Source organism: Ranitomeya imitator, chromosome 3 (genome assembly GCF_032444005.1).
Source record: "Ranitomeya imitator isolate aRanImi1 chromosome 3, aRanImi1.pri, whole genome shotgun sequence".
In the NCBI taxonomy this organism is placed as follows: Eukaryota; Metazoa; Chordata; class Amphibia; order Anura; family Dendrobatidae; genus Ranitomeya; species Ranitomeya imitator.
This window is the reverse complement of record NC_091284.1, coordinates 11,351,107-11,373,841: the sequence shown is the minus strand read 5'-3', so window position 1 is coordinate 11,373,841 and position 22,735 is coordinate 11,351,107. Positions and strand designations below refer to the sequence as shown.

General features: G+C 50.3%; 2 protein-coding genes across 6 annotated transcripts in view; one reads left to right on the top strand and one right to left on the bottom strand.

Annotated features, from left to right (window-relative positions):
* The window catches only part of STXBP5L (syntaxin binding protein 5L), a 398,760-nt gene extending 384,162 nt beyond the window's left edge, over positions 1-14,598 (bottom strand). For all 5 annotated transcript variants that reach the window (XM_069760483.1, XM_069760479.1, XM_069760480.1 and 2 more), the window contains exon 1: positions 11,568-14,598. In XM_069760483.1, coding sequence (XP_069616584.1) covers positions 11,568-11,750 — 183 coding nt within the window. In that variant the 5' untranslated portion in view covers positions 11,751-14,598. The remainder of the gene's footprint in view (positions 1-11,567) is intronic.
* LOC138671516 (formin-2-like) lies at positions 11,893-14,603 on the top strand. Its single transcript, XM_069759690.1, has 2 exons — positions 11,893-11,906; positions 13,637-14,603. The coding sequence occupies exons 1-2, from the start codon at positions 11,893-11,895 to the stop codon at positions 14,601-14,603; spliced, it is 981 nt and encodes a 326-aa protein (XP_069615791.1).
* The last annotated feature ends 8,132 nt before the right edge of the window (positions 14,604-22,735 follow it).

Genomic DNA, 22,735 nt, shown 5'->3' with positions numbered 1-22,735 from the left:
AGGTCTGTCATGTATGAGGTACAGGATGCTGTATGTATGAGGTCTAGGTCTGCCATGTATGAGGTATAGGATGCTGTATGTATCAGGTCTAGGTCTGTCATGTATGAGGTATAGGATGCTGTATGTATCAGGTCTAGGTCTGCCATGTATGAGGTATAGGATCCTGTATGTATCAGGTGTAGGTCTGTCATGTTTGAGGTACAGGATCCTGTATGTATCAGGTCTAGGTCTGTCATGTATGAGAAACAGGATCCTGTATGTATCGGTCTGTCATGTATGAGGTATAGGATGCTGTATGTATCAGGTCTAGGTCTGTCAGGTATGAGGTACAGGATGCTGTATGTATCAGGTCTACTGTAGGCCTGTCATGTATGAGGTATAGGATGCTGTATGTATCAGGTCTAGGTCTGTCATGTATGAGGTATAGGATCCTGTATGTATCAGGTGTAGGTCTGTCATGTTTGAGGTACAGGATCCTGTATGTATCAGGTCTAGGTCTGTCATGTATGAGGTACAGGATCCACTATGTATCAGGTCTAGGTCTGCATTGTATGAGGTATAGGATGCTGTATGTATCAGGTCTAGGTCTGTCATGTATGAGGTATAGGATGCTGTATGTATCAGGTCTAGGTCTGTCATGTATGAGGTATAGGATACTGTATGTATCAGGTCTAGGTTTGCCATGTATGAGGTACAGGATGCTGTATGTATCAGGTCTAGGTCTGTCATGTATGAGGTATAGGATCCTGTATGTATCAGGCGCAGGTCTGTCATGTTTGAAGTACAGGATCCTGTATGTATCAGGTCTAGGTCTGTCATGTATGAGAAACAGGATCCTGTATGTATCGGTCTGTCATGTATGAGGTATAGGATGCTGTATGTATCAGGTCTAGGTCTGTCATGTATGAGGCATAGGATACTGTATGTATCAGGTCTAGGTCTGTCATGTATGAGGTATAGGATACTGTATGTATCAGGTCTAGGTCTGTCATGTATGAGGTACAGGATGCTGTATGTATCAGGTCTAGGTCTGTCATGAATGAGGTATAGGATACTGTATGTATCAGGTCTAGGTCTGTCATGTATGAGGCATATGATGCTGTATGTATCAGGTCTAGGACCGTCATGTATGAGGTATAGGATGCTGTATTTATCAGGTCTAGGTCTGTCATGTATGAGGTACAGGATGCTGTATGTATCAGGTCTAGGTCTGCCATGTATGAGGTATAGGATGCTGTATTTATCAGGTCTAGGTCTGTCATGTATGAGGTATAGGATGCTGTATGTATCAGGTCTAGGCCTGTCATGTATGAGGTATAGGATGCTGTATGTATCAGGTCTAGGTCTGCCATGTATGAGGTATAGGATTCTGTATGTATCAGGTCTAGGTCTGTCAGGTATGAGGTATAGGATCCTGTATGTATCAGGTCTAGGTCTATCATGTATGAGGTATAGGATGCTGTATGTATCAGGTCTACTGTAGGCCTGTCATGTATGAGGTATAGGATGCTGTATGTATCAGGTCTAGGCCTGTCATGTATGAGGTATAGGATGCTGTATGTATCAGGTCTAGGTCTGTCAGGTATGAGGTACAGGATGCTGTATGTATCAGGTCTACTGTAGGCCTGTCATGTATGAGGTATAGGATGCTGTATGTATCAGGTCTAGGTCTGTCATGTATGAGGTATAGGATCCTGTATGTATCAGGTGTAGGTCTGTCATGTTTGAGTTACAGGATCCTGTATGTATCAGGTCTAGGTCTGTCATGTATGAGGTACAGGATCCTCTATGTATCAGGTCTAGGTCTGCATTGTATGAGGTATAGGATGCTGTATGTATCAGGTCTAGGTCTGTCATGTATGAGGTATAGGATACTGTATGTATCAGGTCTAGGTTTGCCATGTATGAGGTACAGGATGCTGTATGTATCAGGTCTAGGTCTGTCATGTATGAGGTATAGGATCCTGTATGTATCAGGTGTAGGTCTGTCATGTTTGAAGTACAGGATCCTGTATGTATCAGGTCTAGGTCTGTCATGTATGAGAAACAGGATCCTGTATGTATCGGTCTGTCATGTATGAGGTATAGGATGCTGTATGTATCAGGTCTAGGACCGTCATGTATGAGGTACAGGATCCTCTATGTATCAGGTCTAGGTCTGTCATGTATGAGGTATAGGATACTGTATGTATCAGGTCTAGGTCTGTCATGTATGAGGTATAGGATACTGTATGTATCAGGTCTAGGTCTGTCATGTATGAGGTATAGGATACTGTATGTATCAGGTCTAGGTCTGTCATGTATGAGGCATATGATGCTGTATGCATCAGGTCTAGGACCGTCATGTATGAGGTATAGGATGCTGTATGTATCAGGTCTAGGTCTGTCATGTATGAGGTACAGGATGCTGTATGTATCAGGTCTAGGTCTGCCATGTATGAGGTATAGGATGCTGTATTTATCAGGTCTAGGTCTGTCATGTATGAGGTATAGGATGCTGTATGTATCAGGTCTAGGCCTGTCATGTATGAGGTATAGGATGCTGTATGTATCAGGTCTAGGTCTGCCATGTATAAGGTATAGGATTCTGTATGTATCAGGTCTAGGTCTGTCAGGTATGAGGTATAGGATCCTGTATGTATCAGGTCTAGGTCTATCATGTATGAGGTATAGGATGCTGTATGTATCAGGTCTACTGTAGGCCTGTCATGTATGAGGTATAGGATGCTGTATGTATCAGGTCTAGGCCTGTCATGTATGAGGTATAGGATGCTGTATGTATCAGGTCTAGGCCTGTCATGTATGAGGTACAGGATGCTGTATGTATCAGGTCTAGGTCTGTCTGGTATGAGGTATAGGATCCTGTATGTATCAGGTCTAGGTCTGTCATGTATGAGGTATAGGATGCTGTATGTATCAGGTCTAGGTCTGTCATGTATGAGTTAGAGGATGCTGTATGTATCAGGTCTAGGTCTGTCATGTATGAGGTATAGGATGCTGTATGTATCAGGTCTAGGTCTGTCATGTATGAGGTATAGGATGCTGTATGTATCAGGTCTAGGTCTGCCATGTATGAGGTACAGGATCCTGTATGTATCAGGTCTACTGTAGGTCTGTCATGTATGAGGTATAGGATGCTGTATGTATCAGGTCTGGGTCTGTCATGTATGAGGTATAGGTACAATTACACTGTTCTGGAATGGCCATCCCAGTCCCCAGACCTGAATATCATTGAACATCTGTGGGATCATTTGAAGAGGGCTGTCCATGCTCGGCGACCATCAAACTTAACTGAACTGGAATTGTTTTGTAGAGAGGAATGGTCAAAAATACCTTCATCCAGGATCCAGGAACTCATTAAAAGCTATAGGAAGCAACTAGAGGCTGTTATTTTTGCAAAAGGAGGATCTACTAAATATTAATGTCACTTTTCTCGTGGGATGCCTGTCAAATTTTGTTTGAATGCAGATTGCACATTTTCTGTTAGTACAATAAACCTCATTTCAAGGCAGAAACATTACTGTGTCCAACAGTTATTAGATATATGAAACTGAAATAGCTGTTGCAAAAAAACAAAACATTTTTTATAAAACATTAAGCTTAAGATGAATAGGGGTGCCCAAACTTTTTCATATAACTGTATATTACGCCTAACCTCTCAGCGGATCACAGATGACATGAAAAGAACCTGAACCTAAAACAAATGTCTCAACAAAGCCTAAAAAGCTAGAACAATGAGCGATAATGTAGAGCTCTCCAATAGGAGACAGGGTCTTAACAGGAGGGGGCACAATTGTTACTTTCATCCCCACAAATAAATCTTCAAAAAGAGGGGGACGACATAAGGGAAACATTTCCTTTCAGAGGTGTGAGTTTCATCTTACAAGGTGTTGTTACAATGTATCTGAGCTCTCAGCCCTTGTGGGATCTGTCAGCTGTACGCGCAGGCCATGGTCAGGTCAGGGAGCTAAACTCTTCAAAATGGGGAGAAATAATACAAAGCTGTGGGATGTTTGTGGCGTCATGATTGACTTTACTTCCGGGGGCCGGACCGATCAGGTTTTCATTTTCCCACTGACCGAACAGAAGATTACTTATTATTATTATTATTATTGCACTACTTATTATTGCACTAGTTATTATTGCACCTGGCGCTGCTGCCCCTCCTCCACCCGGGGACGTTTCCAGCGGACACTTTACATAATGCAGCAAAAAGAAAACTCTCCCAGCTCCGCCCTGGCTCTGCCGCAGGCCAAAACGTGGGGCTTATAAAGGTTATGTGCTTAGATTTGGAGCCCCAGAAATTATAAGGTGTGGGTACGGGATGACCCTACAACGTTATGGGTACGGGATGACCCTACAACGTTATGGGTACGGGATGACCCTACAACGTTATGGGTACGGGATGACCCTACAACGTTATGGGTACGGGATGACCCTACAACGTTATGGGTATGGGCTGACCCTACAACGTTATGGGTACGGGATGACCCTACAACGTTATGGGTATGGGCTGACCCTACAATGTTATGGGTACGGGATGACCCTACAATGTTATGGGTATGGGCTGACCCTACAATGTTATGGGTTCTGGCTGACCCTACAACGTTATGGGTACGGGATGACCCTACAACGTTATGGGTACGGGATGACCCTACAACGTTATGGGTACGGGATGACCCTACAACGTTATGGGTATGGGCTGACCCTACAATGTTATGGGTACGGGATGACCCTACAATGTTATGGGTATGGGCTGACCCTACAATGTTATGGGTACGGGATGACCCTACAACGTTATGGGTGCGGGCTGACCCTACAATGTTATGGGTACGGGATGACCCTACAACGTTATGGGTATGGGATGACCCTACAACGTTATGGGTACGGGATGACCCTACAACGTTATGGGTATGGGCTGACCCTACAATGTTATGGGTACGGGATGACCCTACAACGTTATGGGTACGGGATGACCCTACAACGTTATGGGTATGGGCTGACCCTACAATGTTATGGGTACTGGCTGACCCTACAACGTTATGGGTGCGGGCTGACCCTACAACGTTATGGGTCCCTACAACGTTATGGGTGCGGGCTGACCCTACAACGTTATGGGTCCCTACAACGTTATGGGTGCGGGCTGACCCTACAACGTTATGGGCCCCCAAAACGTTATGGGTACGGGCTGACCCTACAACCTTATGGGTACGGGCTGACCCTACAACGTTATGGGTGCGGGCTGACCCTACAACGTTATGGGTGCGGGCTGACCCTACAATGTTATGGGTCCCTACAACGTTATGGGTGCGGGCTGACCCTACAACCTTATGGGTACGGGCTGACCCTACAATTTTATGGGTCCCTACAACGTTATGGATACGGGCTGACCCTACAACCTTATGGGTACGGGCTGACCCTACAACCTTATGGGTGCGGGCTGACCCTACAACGTTATGGGTGCGGGCTGACCCTACAACGTATGGGTGCGGGCTGACCCTACAACGTTATGGGTACGGGCTGACCCTACAATGTTTATGGGTACGGGCCGACCCTACAACGTTATGGGTACGGGCTGACCCTACAACGTTATGGGTACGGGCTGACCCTACGTTATGGGTACGGGCTGACCCTACAATGTTTATGGGTACGGGCTGACCCTACGTTATGGATACGGGCTGACCCTACGTTATGGGTACGGGCTGACCCTACAACGTTATGGGTACGGGCTGATCCTACAAAGTTATGGGTACGGGCTGACCCTACAACCTTATGGGTACGGGCTGACCCTACAATGTTATGGGTCCCTACAACGTTATGGATACGGGCTGACCCTACAACCTTATGGGTACGGGCTGACCCTACAACCTTATGGGTGCGGGCTGACCCTACAACGTTATGGGTGCGGGCTGACCCTACAACGTTATGGGTACGGGCTGACCCTACAATGTTGTGGGTCCCTACAACGTTATGGGTGCGGGCTGACCCTACAACGTTATGGGTACGGACTGACCCTACAACGTTATGGGTACGGGCTGACCCTACAACCTTATGGGTACGGGCTGACCCTACAACGTTATGGGTGCGGGCTGACCCTACAACGTTATGGGTGCGGGCTGACCCTACAACGTTATGGGTACGGGCTGACCCTACAATGTTTATGGGTACGGGCTGACCCTACAACGTTATGGGTACGGGCTGACCCTACAACGTTATGGGTATGGGCTGACCCTACGTTATGGGTACGGGCTGACCCTACAATGTTTATGGGTACGGGCTGACCCTACGTTATGGATACGGGCTGACCCTACGTTATGGGTACGGGCTGACCCTACAACGTTATGGGTACGGGCTGATCCTACAAAGTTATGGGTACGGGCTGACCCTACAACGTTATGGGTACGGACTGACCCTACAACGTTATGGGTACGGGCTGACCCTACAACGTTATGGGTACGGGCTGACCCTACAACGTTATGGGTACGGGCTGACCCTACAACGTTATGGGTACGGGCTGACCCTACAACGTTATGGGTACGGGCTGACCCTAAAATGTTATGGGTACGGGCTGACCCTACAATGTTATGGGTACGGGCTGACCCTACAACGTTATGGGTACGGGCTGACCCTACAACGTTATGGGTACGGGCTGACCCTACAACGTTATGGGTACGGGCTGACCCTAAAATGTTATGGGTACGGGCTGACCCCAGGGCCGCCATCAGGGCACTACAGCCGTGACTGGCGTATGGGGCCCGGTGAGCAGAGGGGGCCCGCATCGGGCCCCCTCTTACCTGCTCACCGGGCCCCTACCGGCAGCCGCAGGCTGAACCGGGCCCTTAGCGGCGGCCGGCGCTACAGCTGTACGCTATTGACGTGCGGGCCCGCGCCCGCACGTCAATAGTTAACAGCCGCCAGCCGCAGCGTGCAGGTCGCCGGCGTCTGACGTCATTGTCAGTCGCCGGCGAGTGCACGGTGCAGCTGCGTGGAGAGAGGAGCGCGGCAGGTAAGTAGAACTTTTTTGTTTTTTTGAGAGCGGCGATGCGGGGGGGTAAGGCCCAGGGCAGTAAAGCTGGACACAGGGTGGGGGCCCAGGGCAGTAAAGCTGGACACAGGGTGGGGGCCCAGGGCAGTAAAGCTGGACACAGGGTGGGGGCCCAGGGCAGTAAAGCTGGACACAGGGTGGGGGCCCAGGGCAGTAAAGCTGGACACAGGGTGGGGGCCCAGGGCAGTAAAGCTGGACACAGGGTGGGGGCCCAGGGCAGTAACGCTGGACACAGGGTGGGGGCCGGGGGGCAGTAAAGCTGGACACAGGGTGGGGGCCGGGGGGCAGTAAAGCTGGACACAGGGGGGCAGAGTGCTGGGCAGAGTGCTGGACAGAGATGGGGCAGAGTGCTGGACAGAGATGGGGCAGAGTGCTGAACAGAGATGGGGCAGAGTGCTGAACAGAGATGGGGCAGAGTGCTGAACAGAGATGGGGCAGAGTGCTGGACAGAGATGGGGCAGAGTGCTGGACAGAGATGGGGCAGAGTGCTGGACAGAGATGGGGCAGAGTTCTGAACAGAGATGGGGCAGAGTGCTGGACAGAGATGGGGCAGAGTGCTGGACAGAGATGGGGCAGAGTGCTGAACAGAGATGGGGCAGAGTGCTGGACAGAGATGAGGCAGAGTGCTGGACAGAGATGGGGCAGAGTGCTGGACAGAGATGGGGCAGAGTGCTGGACACTGATGGGGCAGAGTGCTGGACACTGATGGGGCAGAGTGCTGGACACTGATGGGGCAGAGTGCTGGACACTGATGGGGCAGAGTGCTGGACAGAGATGGGGCAGAGTGCTGGACAGAGATGGGGCAGAGTGCTGGACAGAGATGGGGCAGAGTGCTGGACAGAGATGGGGCAGAGTGCTGGACAGAGATGGGGCAGAGTGCTGGACAGAGATGGGGCAGAGTGCTGGACACTGATGGGGCAGAGTGCTGGACACTGATGGGGCAGAGTGCTGGACACTGATGGGGCAGAGTGCTGGACACTGATGGGGCAGAGTGCTGGACAGAGATGGGGCAGAGTGCTGGACAGAGATGGGGCAGAGTGCTGGACAGAGATGGGGCAGAGTGCTGGACAGAGATGGGGCAGAGTGCTGGACAGAGATGGGGCAGAGTGCTGGACAGAGATGGGGCAGAGTGCAGGACAGAGATGGGGCAGAGTGCTGGACAGAGATGTGGCAGAGTGCTGGACAGAGATGGGGCAGAGTGCTGGACAGAGATGGGGCAGAGTGCTGGACAGAGATGGGGCAGAGTGCTGGACAGAGATGGGGCAGAGTGCTGGACAGAGATGGGGCAGAGTGCTGGACAGAGATGGGGCAGAGTGCTGGACAGAGATGGGGCAGAGTGCTGGACAGAGATGGGGCAGAGTGCTGGGCAGAGATGGGGCAGAGTGCTGGACAGAGATGAGGCAGGATTGGAAACAGATGGGGCAGAGTGCTGGACACAGATGGGGCAGGATTGCACACAGACTGGGCAGAGTGCTGGACACAGATGGGGCAGGATTGGATACAGATGGGGCAGGATTGGATACAGATGGGGCAGGATTGGACACAGATGGGGCAGGATTGGAAACAGATGGGGCAGAATGGAGACAGATGGGGCAAGATTGGAGACAGATGGGGCAGGATGGATACGATGGAGACAGATGGGGCAGGATGGGGAGATCATATGGGGCAGAATGGATACCCATGAGGGCAGGATGGGAGAACATATGGCTGGAGCCTGGAATGAGACACACGGGGGCTAGGATGGCGAATATTACCATAGGGGCTAATTAAGGGATATTATTATTGCAGTGATGTATTTATTTTATTTTTTGAGTATACTGTTTTAAATGGGGGGGAGGTCCTGTTACTGTGTAGAGTGATACTATGTTGCCTTCTTCATGTGGTGTAATGTAGAAGTTGGAAAAAATTAAGTAATGTGTTCTACAAGCGGAACTCGAGATAACTGTTTTATTTCCTGCAGAGACGAGTCCTGGCTGGATGAAGTGATGGCGGTCTGTGCTGGATGAAAGATGAAGGACTTCACCTAGAGACGTCACTGGTGAGTCAGTGTTACCTATACACTGACACTATACACTGTATACTATATACAGAGGTCCTGTGTACAATGTCACCAGTGATCACTGTATTACCTATACATTATATACAGAGCTCCTGTGTATAATGTCACCGGTGATCACTGTATTACCTGTACACAGACACTGCTTACTAATTACAGATCTCCTGTGTATAATGGCACTGATGGTGATAGTATTGTGGGTTTTTTTTTATTACTGATCAGTATTGTAGTATTCAGTCATTTGTGGTTATATGCGGTCTGGTCATGGTGTAGCGGTATTTGTTCCTTGTAGTTTATATTATTCGATCACTGTGGTGGTAATATGTCATCTGGTCATAGTGCGGTGGTATTTGTTCCTTGTATGTAGTATTATAGGTCATTTTAAAAATTGAAAAATAAATAAAAATATACCTAAATTGTATTGCATATTTTAACAAATATTTAGTAGGTTACAGTAGAGTAGGGCCCGGCCAAAAGTGTCTACCGTGTTATGGTGGCTGAAAAAATCTTTTGGCCAAAACAAAAGCTGCCGGCTATATGTGTGATCTGGTGATGGGAACTGTCAATGTGTGATAGGTGAGAAGTGGAAATTTTCCAAGAGAGAGCGGTGGGACTGTGGACAGTTCGTGGGGTGGAGCCTGGAGGCGGGGCTGGGGTGGAGCCTGGGCGGAGTTTCAAGGGGGCCCCGAAAATTTTGCCAGTATGGGGCCCCGAAATTTCTAGTGGCAGCCCTGGCTGACCCTACAATGTTATGGGTACGGGCTGACCCTACAACGTTATGGGTACGGGCTGACCCTAAAATGTTATGGGTACGGGCTGACCCTACAATGTTATGGGTACGGGCTGACCCTACAACGTTATGGGTGCGGACTGACCCTACAATGTTATGGGTGCGGACTGACCCTACAATGTTATGGGTGCGGACTGACCCTACAATGTTATGGGTGCGGGCTGACCCTACAACGTTATGAGTGTGCTATGACCCTACAACGTTATGGGCACGGGATGACCCTACAATGTTATGGGGTATAATACTGCACAGCACTGGTCACTACTGAACATGTACATAAAGTGCAGCTCTGGGGTATAATACTGCACAGCACCGGTCACTACTGAACATGTACATAAAGTGCAGCTCTGGGGTATAATACTGCACAGCACCGGTCACTACTGAACATGTACATAAAGTGCAGCTCTGGGGTATAATACTGCACAGCACCGGTCACTACTGACATGGACATAAAGTGCAGCTCTGGGGTATAATTCTGCACAGCACCGGTCACTACCAAGCATGGACATAAAGTGCAGCTCAGGGGTATAATACTGCACAACACCGGTCACTATTGAACATGTACATAAAGTGCAGCTCTGGGGTATAATACTGCACAGCAGCGGTCACTACTGACATGGACATAAAGTGCAGCTCTGGGGTATAATTCTGCACAGCACCGGTCACTACCAAGCATGGACATAAAGTGCAGCTCAGGGGTATAATACTGCACAACACCGGTCACTACTGAGCATGGACATAAAGTGCAGCTCTGGGGTATAATTCTGCACAGCATCGGTCACTACCAATCATGGACATAAAGTGCAGCTCTGGGGTATAATTCTGCACAGCACCGGTCACTACTGAACATGTACATAAAGTGCAGCTCTGGGGTATAATACTGCACAGCACCGGTCACTACTGACATGGACATAAAGTGCAGCTCTGGGGTATAATTCTCCACAGCACCGGTCACTACCAAGCATGGACATAAAGTGCAGCTCTGGGGTATAATTCTGCACAGCACCGGTCACTACCAAGCATGGACATAAAGTGCAGCACAGATTCATCTCCACAAACAGCCGAGATCCTGAGATCAGGAACAGAACAGACATTTATAGGACATTTTATTACTTTCCCAAATTGTCATGAAAACATTCCCAGCACATCCTGCACTGCAGTAAGTGACTTATATCAAGTCGAAAATCAGAAATCCGATGTATATACAAGTATCAAATTTGCAATGATTAAACGAATGAATGAGACGCGCCTGCCCATCACCACGCCGGGCTGTGACTTCCACACTGTTGTCTTATTTTTAATTTACCTAATAACTGCGATACTTTTATCTACATCCGATTTCTGAAGTTGGATTTAGCAATTTCAACTATTAATTGATCTTCCTGCGACACTGCTGATTTCCGAGCTCCGGCCTCCGCTATGGGTGAGCTGACACAATCCCCTTTCTTATCTTTATCCAATTTATTATATATTTTAGGAGTCGCAGTCGGTCCATTTTAAACCGACCCGTCTCATCCATCTCTAGCCTAGAATCTGAGGCTTTTGCCTTGACAATAACCTTAATGTCTCCTCCTCCTCCACCAGTACGGACCTTCATACTGGGAGGTCTGCTCCACCTGCGGCACCGCACACAATGCCCCCTCGGGCCTGCGTTGTGGGGGACTCAGTTAGATTACCTTGCACACTTGGAACTGTTCGGAGGTAAGGCTCTCCTGGATTTCGGGTTCTCGGGGAGAAACCACAGTCCCCGACTGCCCAGATGGATAAACTGCACAGCCACCAACTGTTCCACCACCGACTCCTGCTCCAACCGGCGTTGAGGCAGTTAAGCCGTCCAGCACCTTCCGTATAGTCTTCATCCTCGGACACCTCTACAAGGTCAGGGGAGCACAGTGAGCCCCAATGTTCATCCCCCAAATGAATGGAGTCAGTTCCAGATGCTGTGGGAAGGCACGAGGAGCAGGGTCTATAATGAACTAGGTGAGACTATAACGAGACATCATGAAGAAGAATCTGTAAGTGTCCTGCGGTGACCACAGATGATAAAGTCCAAACCAAGAGGGAACGTTATGACAGCAACATCCCAGAAGATCCCCGGGTACTGCTGGATCCGATCTTCTCTAGCAGAGATCCCGGACAGAGTCCATCGCTCAATCCCCAAAACGTAGAATTCACGGCCAGATATCTGCCCATCCACCATCTGCAACACATGTCCGATCCTGCCAGTCGCCTGATCCCCTCAGTCCTTACACCCCACGCCTGTGATGGATCACTAGAGGCGAGATCACCGCCCCGTTCAGGACTACAAGAACTATATGTTCCTCCTCTCAGAACCACAGCTCCTATGCTCCATGCATACACGTGACCACAACACAGTCTACTCCACCGGCACCAATAACAGGACTAAATCCCCCACGTCCTCTATAGATCAGATCCCCCAATCTAATCTACAGACAACTAGAATCCCCAATGTTCTTTAGAAGAAATTAGATTGCCAATTTCCACTATAGATAAACACATCAGATCCCTCAATCTCTCTATCACAGAACCAAATCACTCAATACTTTGCTCTATCTGACCAGATCGTTCACTTTTTGTAATATTACAGTGGATCCTATAGTTTGACGAGGCCGAATTCCTCATTGCCCTGTAAAATAAAAGTAATCAATCTCTTCCATAGCAAACAAGATCCCACAATGTTTACATAAAACCCAGATCCCCCAAACTACTCTACAGAAGACCACCAGATCTCTAAATTTACACTGGATTGCTAAATCTTATGTGTAACAGACCAGATCTATTCTGCACATCAGACCAGATCCCTGATTTTAGGTTAATTAAATCCCCAAGCCACCATGCAAAATCCCAGATCTCTCAATTAGTACTAAATCATTCAATCTGATGTGTAACAGACCAGATCCCCCATAGTCCTGATCAGGTTACTCAAATCCCCTGTATAATGGACCAAGTCTTTCGATCTTTACTAAATCCCCCAAATTTCTGTGTGACAGACAACAACTCTTCCTCACCATTGATTACATATCTCAGTCTGTAATAGATCTCCCAATCTACTTTATGAAAATATGGATTTTACAATCTGTAACAGTAGCTCCGGTCAACTCTAAAATACACCAGATCTCTCAATTTATATTAGATCCCCAATCTGTATGTGAGTAGATCTATTTTTGTAGTAAATCAGGATATCCCAATTTATACTAGATTCTCCAGATTAGATCCCTCTATGTACAATAAGTCTCAAAATCAGACTAGATCCCTTCTTTTCAACAGACTAGATTTCCCAATGTATACTACATCCCCAATCCACTCTATAACAGACCAGATCTCACAACCCATGAAATCCCCTTGGACTAGATCGCTTCTTTACAGTAGGCAAGAACTCACAATCTAATCGAGAGCTTCCCAGACTAGACTATAGATCCCCCAGACTAGATCCCTTCTTTACATTACAACATAGCAGATCAATATATACTAAATCTGTCAGTGAAATATCTACCACATACAAGATCTGACAATCTATATAGATCCTTTCTTTACAACCAGGATCTCACAATCTATCTGTAACAGATCCCAAAATCTATACTAGATCCCTTCTTTAAAACAGAGCAGATTTCACAATTTAACATACAGCTGAGCAGATCTGACTATCTATAGATCCCAGGACTAGATCCCTTCTGTACAGCAGTCTGATATCACAATCCATACCAGATCTCCCAACCTACTCCAGAGCAGACCGAATCTGCCAGATATCTCCTGACCCTCCTGGAGCCGGATCCCAGATCTCTCCTGACCCTCCTGGAGCCGGATCCCAGATCTCTCCTGACCCTCCTGGATCCCAGATCTCTCCTCAACTCTCTGGAGCCGGATCCCAGATTTCTCCTGACCCCCCTGGAGCCAGATCCCAGATCTCTCCTGACCCCCCTGGAGCCGGATCTCAGATCTCTCCTGACCCCCCTGGAGCCGGATCCCAGATCTCTCCTCAATCCTCTGTAGCCGGATTCCAGATCTCTCCTGATCCCCTTGTAGCCGGATCCCAGATCTCTCCTCAACCCTCTGGAGCCAGATCCCAGATCTCTCCTGAGCCCCCTGTAGCCGGATCTCAGATCTCTCCTGAGCCCCCTGTAGCCGGATCCCAGATCTCTCCTGAGCCCCCTGTAGCCGGATCCCAGATCTCTCCTGAGCCCCCTGTAGCCGGATCCCAGATCTCTCCTGAGCCCCCTGTAGCCGGATCCCAGATCTCTCCTGACCCCCCTGGAGCCGGATCCCAGATCTCTCCTGAGCCCCCTGGAGCCGGATCCCAGATCTCTCCTGAGCCCCCTGGAGCCGGATCCCAGATCTCTCCTGATCTCCTGCAGATCCCTGGCGGTTGGTTCCCTCGGCTCCTCCGCAGGGTCCCGCAGCCGGAGCTCCTGCAGACAGGACGGGCGGCTCCGCTGCCTCCACAGGTTCCGCACCTGCCTCCTGTCAGGGCGCAGCTGCCTCCGACTGCGGTGATTTACACTCCGGACTCCGGTGGGGATGACAGCGGGTGCGCGGAGCCGCGGGGAGCTCTCAGCCCCGGCCAGCAGCCTCCTCCTCCCGCTCACTCTCTCCGGACCTCCGCACTGGAGCTGAGCAGGTGCGGCCGCCGCTGGAGCCCGGTCCGGAGCCTCGGCTGTCACCGCTGCTGTCACCGCTGCTGTCCGTGGTGCTGAGGAGAATGGGCGGGAACTGGAGGGCGGGAAAAAGGCGGGACGCGTGAGGCGATAAACAATTCAGTAATAAGTAATTCAAAACCCATGACGCGAGCTCCGCCCAGTAACGCCCCTACACGTGACTTCTGGAGTCACGCCCCTTTACACTCTACTATCCAGCCACGTAGTTTAGCTGGTAAAAGGGAAACGCCTACTCGTCACTGACCAATCAGCATAATCCTTTGCCGGGATCAACAACACAGCCACGCCCATATTGGATTCCGTTAGCTGCAGCAAAAATAGGCGGTGCTTTCCTTGAGAGGCAATAATTGGTCGGCTGTGTAAATGATTGAGAGCTCAGCCAGCGAATAAGGAGCGTGTGTCTGTGCATTACATGAAGGGCGTGGTTAGAGTGGGGTATATAAGCGATATTTCTGGAGCAGCGGATTTAGTATGAGGCTGTGTGAGGTGGAAGTCGCGGAGCTGAGGCTGCTTCTGTCATGGAGCGGTAGGTCTGAGGCGGCGGACAGCCTGCGCTCTCTGCCCAGTGTATAGGGGAGTCACACATGGTATCCCTGGATCAGGCACTCCGCCACAGTGTGCACCGGGCCCACAGCAGAGCCCGCTCCTCCGGGCCCACAGCAGAGCCCGCTCCTCCGGGCCCACAGCAGAGCCCGCTCCTCCGGCCCCTCAGCAGAGCCCGCTCCTCCGGGCCCACAACAGAGCCCGCTCCTCCGGCCCCTCAGCAGAGCCCGCTCCTCCGGGCCCACAACAGAGCCCGCTCCTCCGGCCCCTCAGCAGAGCCCGCTCCTCCGACCCCTCAGCAGAGCCCGCTCCTCCGGGCCCACAACAGAGCCTGCTCCTCCGGGCCCACAACAGAGCCCGCTCCTCCGGGCCCACAACAGAGCCCGCTCCTCCGGCCCCTCAGCAGAGCCTGCTCCTCCGGGCCCACAACAGAGCCCACTCCTCCGGCCCCTCAGCAGAGCCCGCTCCTCCGGGCCCACAACAGAGCCCGCTCCTCCGGCCCCTCAGCAGAGCCCGCTCCTCCGGCCCCTCAGCAGAGCCCGCTCCTCCGGCCCCTCAGCAGAGCCCGCTCCTCCGGCCCCTCAGCAGAGCCCGCTCCTCCGGCCCCTCAGCAGAGCCCGCTCCTCCGATCCACAGCAAACCAGCTCCTCCGGCCCCTCAGCCATTCGTGGCTCGTTGTCAGTGGGAAATGTCGTTTTATCAAATCACGTGTCGAATAATAGGGAACACTTCTACGTGCAGCGTAAGGCCACCATTGCACTATGGGTTTTGTTCTTAGTGTTCCCCGTGTGGCAAATATAACGTGGTTTTCCAGGTGGCCACAGATTTCTGGGTGGTTGCGGTTCTCCTGGTGTCCACAGATCTCTGGGTTCCGGGTGGCCAGCAGTTCTCCGGTGCCCACTGTTCTCCTGGTTCCGGGTGGCTGCGATTCTTTAATCGCCACAGTTCTCCAGATTCTGGGTGGATGCGTTTCTCTGGGTGGCAACGGATCTCCGGGTTCCAGGTGGCCGCGGATCTCTGGGTTCCAGGTGGCCACGGATCTCCAGGTTCCAGGTGGCCACAATCTCTGGGTTACAGGTAGACACAGTTCTCTTGTTTCCGGGTAGCCACGGTTCTCCAGTGGCTGTGGATCTCCGGGTTCTGGGTGGCCGTAGTTCTCCAGGTTCTGGATGGCCGTGGATCTCCAAGTTCCTGGTGGTCACGGTTCTCTGGGTTCCGGGTGGCTGCGATTCTCCAATGGCCACAGTTCTCCAGATTCTGGGTGGATGCGTTTCTCTGGGTGGCCATGGATCTCCAATTTTCTGGTGGTCACGGTTCTCTGGGTTCCGGTTGACCGCGATCTCTGGGCTACAGGTGGACGCAGTTCTCCTGTTTCCGGGTAACCACGGTTCTCCAGTGGCTGCGGATCTTCGGGTTCTGGGTGGCCGCAGTTCTCCAGGTTCTGGGTGGTCGTGGATCTCCAAGTTCCTTGGGGTCACGGTTCTCTGGGTTCCGGGTGGCCGTGGTTCTCCAGCGTCCGCAGTTCTCCGGGTTGCCGCGGTTCTCATACTTCCGGGTGGCCGCAGATCTCCAAGTGGAGTCCGATAATGCTTCTACCCTTTGTGAAGACTGATTTTTTTTATTCTTTTTCCCGGGGACCTTCAGTTTTTAGTGCTAGCATTTAGGGTGTTTATGATTTTTTTTATTGCAGTGTAAAACCTAAAGTCGGGCCCTCAGCGTCCTCCCTGCCACTGGTAATGACTCACAGGTGTTCCCCCTAGCACGCAGCGAGAGCACCTCATGGGGAGAGGGACCCGCCTACTTGACTAAGCTCCATCGTGGCATCAGTCCACGGTGGAAACTAAACCGCTTTTCTCTGAAATGTCAGAATAAAATATTCAGTGGCATGTAAAAGTTTGGGCACCCCTGGTCAAAATTCCTGTTATTGTGAAGTTAAGCAAGTTGAAGATAAAATTATCTATAAAAGGCCTGAAGTTACAGATTACACATTTCCTTTGTATTTTCGCTAAAAAAAAATGTAAATATTGTCATTTTTATTTTTTCATTTTAAAAATTACAAAAAGGAAAATGGGCCGATGAAAAACTTTGGGCACCCTTGGAGATTTCTGTGTTCAGATAACTTTGTCTAAAGTTTCAGACCTTAAAGGGGTCTTCCTGCGAACAAAAGGACATTTTAATTATTAGATCTTGGAATAATAATAATTTCCACAATTGGATGTGATCAGTAGCGTAGCTACCGTGGGGGCAGAGGGTGCAGGCGCCCCGGTCCCGCGCTCTCAGGGGGCCCATCCAGAGCTACTCTACTGTAACTGTATCGGCGCGCGCAGAGCTATGGGGCCCCTGAGCAGGCAAGGGGCCGGTGCCAGCAGTGGGCCCCCCGCCTGTCATCGCAGGGTCAGCTGTACCGGCATTTAACCGATACAGCTGACCGCAATGATGAGGGAAGGAGCGCTGCGCTCCTTTCCCCATCCCCGTCAGCGTCTGACGTCGGCGACGCTGACAGGGGTCGTGATGAGTCACTGCCCAGCGCCGAGACGAGCGGGAGCTCAGAGCAGCGCAGGAACCAGAAAGAAGAGAGGTGAGTATTTTTTTTATGGGGTGCTGCCTTATACTACAGATTCTGCCTGTGGGGGGGGTCTGCCTAATACTACAGGGTCTGCCTATGGGGGGGCTCTGCCTAATACTACAGGGTCTGCCTATGGGGGGTCTGCCTAATACTACAGGGTCTGCCTATGGGGGGTCTGCCTTATACTACAGAATCTGCCTAATACTACAGGATCTGCCTATGGGGGGGGTCTGCCTAATACTACAGGGTCTGCCTATGGGGGGGTCTGCCTTATACTACAGAATCTGCCTATGGGGAGTCTGCCTAATACTACAGGGTCTGCCTATGGGGGGCTCTGCCTAATACTACAGGGTCTGCCTATGGGGGGTGTCTGCCTAATACTACAGGGTCTGCCTATGGGGGTCTGCCTAATACTACAGGGTCTGCCTATGGGGGGCTCTGCCTAATACTACAGGGTCTGCCTATGGGGGTGTCTGCCTAATACTACAGGGTCTGCCTATGGGGGTCTGCCTAATACTACAGGGTCTGCCTATGGGGGGTCTGCCTAATACTACAGGGTCTGCCTATGGGGGGTCTGCCTAATGCTACAGGGTCTGCCTATGGGAGGGGGTCTGCCTAATACCACAGGGTCTGCCTATGGGGGTCTGCCTAATACCACAGGGTCTGCCTAATACTACAGGGTCTGCCTATGGGGGGTCTGCCTAATACTACAGGGTCTGCCTAATACTGCAGGGTCTGCCTATGGAAGGGGGTGTGCCTATGGGAGGGGGTCTGCCTAATACTACAGGGTCTGCCTATGGGGGGGGGTCTGCCTAATACTACATGGTCTGCCTATGGGGGTCTGCCTAATACCACAGGGTCTGCCTATGGGGGTCTGCCTAATTCCACAGGGTCTGCCTATGGGAGGGTCTGCCTAATACTACAGGGTCTGCCTATGGGGGGTCTGCCTAATACTACAGGGTCTGCCTAGGGGGGGTCTGCCTATGGGGGTGTGCCTAATACCACAGGGTCTTCCTATGGGAGGGTCTGCCTAATACTACAGGGTCTGCCTATGGGGGGGTCTGCCTAATACTACAAGGTCTGCCTAATACTGCAGGGTCTGCCTATGGGAGGGGGTGTGCCTAATACTACAGGGTCTGCCTATGGGGGCCTGCCTAATACTACAGGGTCTGCCTGTTGGGGGGTCTGCCTAATACTACAAGGTCTGCCTAATACTACAGGGTCTGCCTATGGGAGGGGGTCTGCCTAATACCACAGGGTCTGCCTATGGGAGGGGGTCTGCTTAATACCACAGGGTCTGCCTATGGGGGGTCTGCCTAATACTGCAGGGTCTGCCTAATACTGCAGGGTCTGCCTATGGGAGGGGGTGTGCCTATGGGAGGGGGTCTGCCTAATACTACATGGTCTGTCTATGGGGGGTCTGCCTAATACCACAGGGTCTGCCTATGGGGGTCTGCCTAATTCCACAGGGTCTGCCTATGGGAGGGTCTGCCTAATACTACAGGGTCTGCCTAATACTACAGGGTCTGCCTGTTGGGGGGTCTGCCTAATACTACAGGGTCTGCCTATGGGGGGTCTGCCTAATGCTACAGGGTCTGTCTATGGGGGGTCTGCCTTATACTACAGGGTCTGCCTATGGGGGGTCTGCCTAATACTACAGGGTCTGCTTCTGGGGGGGGTCTGCCTTATGCTACAGGGTCTGCCTTTGGGGGGTCTGCATTATACTACAGGGTCTGCCTAATACTACAGGGTCTGCCTATGGGGGTGCTGCCTTATACTACAGGGTCTGCCTATGGAGGTGCTGCCTTATACTACAGGGTCTGCCTATAGGGGTGCGGCTTTATACTGTAGGGTCTGCCTGCAGGTGCTACCTTATACTACAGGGTCTGCCTATGGGTGCTGCCTTGTGCTATATAGTCTGCCTATAGGGGGGTGTCACGATTCACACCATGACTGTCACCCCTGCGTCACGAATCGGGGTGACCTTAGGCCAACAGATGGCTATCACATGTGCAGGGGGCTTATCTTAGTTATCCCTCCACTGCTACAATGTGATGAAAACATCCACAAGGTTATTGGCCTATCAGTTTACAGCAGGGGCTTGTTTTAGTTATCCCACTGCTCTGCAATATAGCACGAACTACAGGGATTTATGTATATCCCGCTTTACAGTTCCGCTTGAAAACTTGCAGCTCTCTGGCACCCCCTTACCCTCAGGTCAGAAAAGGTACTGCACCTAGGGTAATTAGTCGCCAGCAAGGCTGCCTGCTATGTACTGGCTATTGGGCACGCTGCAGCGAGGTGATATAACTACTCCCACTCAGGCAGGAACAATAATTATCAATGCCGCCGTCGCTACAACGACTCCCAAAGGCACAGAACAAGGTATGCTGCCACCAGCTTCAATTAGTTGGTCCGAAGCTAACCCAAAACAGTAGCGTAATTCCCTTCAGAAGACTTAGGGTACATTTTAGAGCAGGAGAACGAAAACTAGTAATTTAAATATTTTACTCCGAAAGATTAAGGCAGTGCTTATAAAAATATTGCAAGGATGTTACAATATGAGACAATTGGAAATATGTACAAAGTAATTATAAAATAACAGGGGTTAAATGAGAAAGTAACACTTACATGTGTTCAGGTAATTTCAGGCAAAACCAGGTTAGTGGGCGGAGCTCCAAATATCCCAGTTCATCAGGGCTGGCAGTAAGAGCTCCTCAGGTAAGACTAAAGGCTGGGCGAAGAGTAGAGACTTATAAACTGCAGCCTCGTGACATCACTAAAGGGGTTGAGTTAACATCGCCCTCCCCTCTCCTCAACTGTACAGTTTTCTCCAACAATTCTTATAACTCTTGTATTTTCATTCCCCAACATGTCAAAATCATAACACACCCAGCATTCATCTTATTTTAAAATTGGCTTTCTAATGATACCAAATTCGGGCTCGTTGGGACACACACCCAGTTCCGGAGAAATCCGTACTCTGTACCCGTTGGAATTAGAAGCTCGCACTTACAGTGGCTGACAGATCCGTCGATGGAGATTCGCAACATGGACTTATTATTTTCCTAGCCCAAATCGGTGGCCCAATATCTTACTATAACAGGACAAAGAACCGCATGTCTTGAGAGAGATATCAGACCAGTTTTAGCTGGTACAATTTTCTATTGCAGCTACAGCGGTTGTAAAAATTCCTTTTGTGTGAGGGAATGAGTAAGTTGCCCAGACCCTGGAATTTGCAGCTAGAAGCAATAAAACCTCTTCTACACACACATTCCGGGAAGCAGAAACACACAGATTTTTAGCTCACAGCATGGGTACTCACAGGCAAAGCTACAAAATCATATTACATTTCATACAATATCGTGACAGGTGCATTATACAATATAGAGTAGGCCTATGGGGAATGCATTACACTATATTGAGGACTATCTGGTGCATTATACTATATGGAGGCTATCTAGAGGGGCATCATACAGTGTGGAGATTACAGTGTTGGATGTTGTGAATTCTGTTGTCGGGCTCCCTCCTGTGGTCATGAATGGTACTTCGGCTGGTTCTGTCCATGGGCTTCCTCTGGTGGGTGTTTCTGAGTTTCCCTCCACAGGTGACGAGGTTAATTCGTTAGCTGGCTGCTCTATTTAACTCCACTTAGATCTTTGCTCCATGCCACCTGTCAATGTTCCAGTATTGGTCTAGTTCACTCCTGGATCGTTCTTGTGACCTGTCTTCCCAACAGAAGCTAAGTTCCAGCTTGTATTTCTTTGGTTTGCTATTTTTCTGTCCAGCTTGCTATTTTATTGTTGTCTTGCTTGCTGGAAGCTCTGGGACGCAGAGGGAGCGCCTCCGCACCGTGAGTTGGTGCGGAGGGTCTTTTTTGCGCCCTCTGCGTGGTCTTTTTGTAGCTTTTTGTGCTGACCGCAAAGTATCCTTTCCTATCCTCGGTCTGTTCAGTAAGTCGGGCCTCACTTTGCTTAATCTATTTCATCTCTGTGTTTGTATTTTCTTCTTTACTCACAGTCATTATATGTGGGGGGGCTGCCTTTTCCTTTGGGGAATTTCTCTGAGGCAAGGTAGGCTTTATTTTTCTATCTTCAGGGCTAGCTAGTTCCTTAGGCTGTGCCGAGTTGCATAGGGAGCGTTAGGCGCAATCCACGGCTATTTCTAGTGTGTTTGATAGGATTAGGGATTGCGGTCAGCAGAGTTCCCACGTCCCAGAGCTCGTCCTTTATTATCAGTAACTATCAGGTCATTCCGTGTGCTCTTAACCACCAGGTCCATTATTGTCCTGACCACCAGGTCATAACAGTTGGAGCCATCAGTTTGGAGGCTACTAATGGGTCAGTATACTCTGTATAAGAGAGCATCATGCTGTGTATAGAGGAGCTGTACAGGAGGCAGACTTGGGACATTATTAAACGTAAAGTGGGCACTTATTGCTAGAGGGGAACTCAGGTTACTGTGACTATCAAAGGGGCACACAGGACAATATTACTTTCTAGGGGGCAAAATATGGGAACTGTTTTCTAGGGCACTTGCACCTGGCATTGCTATATTATAGAGGGGTGCCTTAGAATTTAGAGGGCACACAGAACCACACAGCAGGGGCAGTAATAGGGTCACATATGGCAGCAGCGGCTCAGTATTGGGGTATCAGGTGCAGTAATACGGACACATACGGCAGCAGCAGAGGCTCAGTATTGGGGTATCGGGTGCAGTAATAGGGACACATACGGCAGCAGCGGCTCAGTATTGGGATATCAGGTGCAGTAATAGGGACACATACGGCAGCAGCGGCTCAGTATTGGGGTATCAGGTGCAGTAATAGGGTCACATACGGCAGCAGCGGCTCAGTATTGGGGTATCGGGTGCAGTAATAGGGACACATACAGCAGCAGCGGCTCAGTATTGGGGTATCAGGGGCAGTAATAGGGACACGTACGGCAGCAGCGGCTCAGTATTGGGGTATCAGGTGCAGTAATAGGGTCACATACGGCAGTAGTGGCTCAGTATTGGGGTATCAGGGGCAGTAATAGGGACACATACGGCAGCAGCGGCTCAG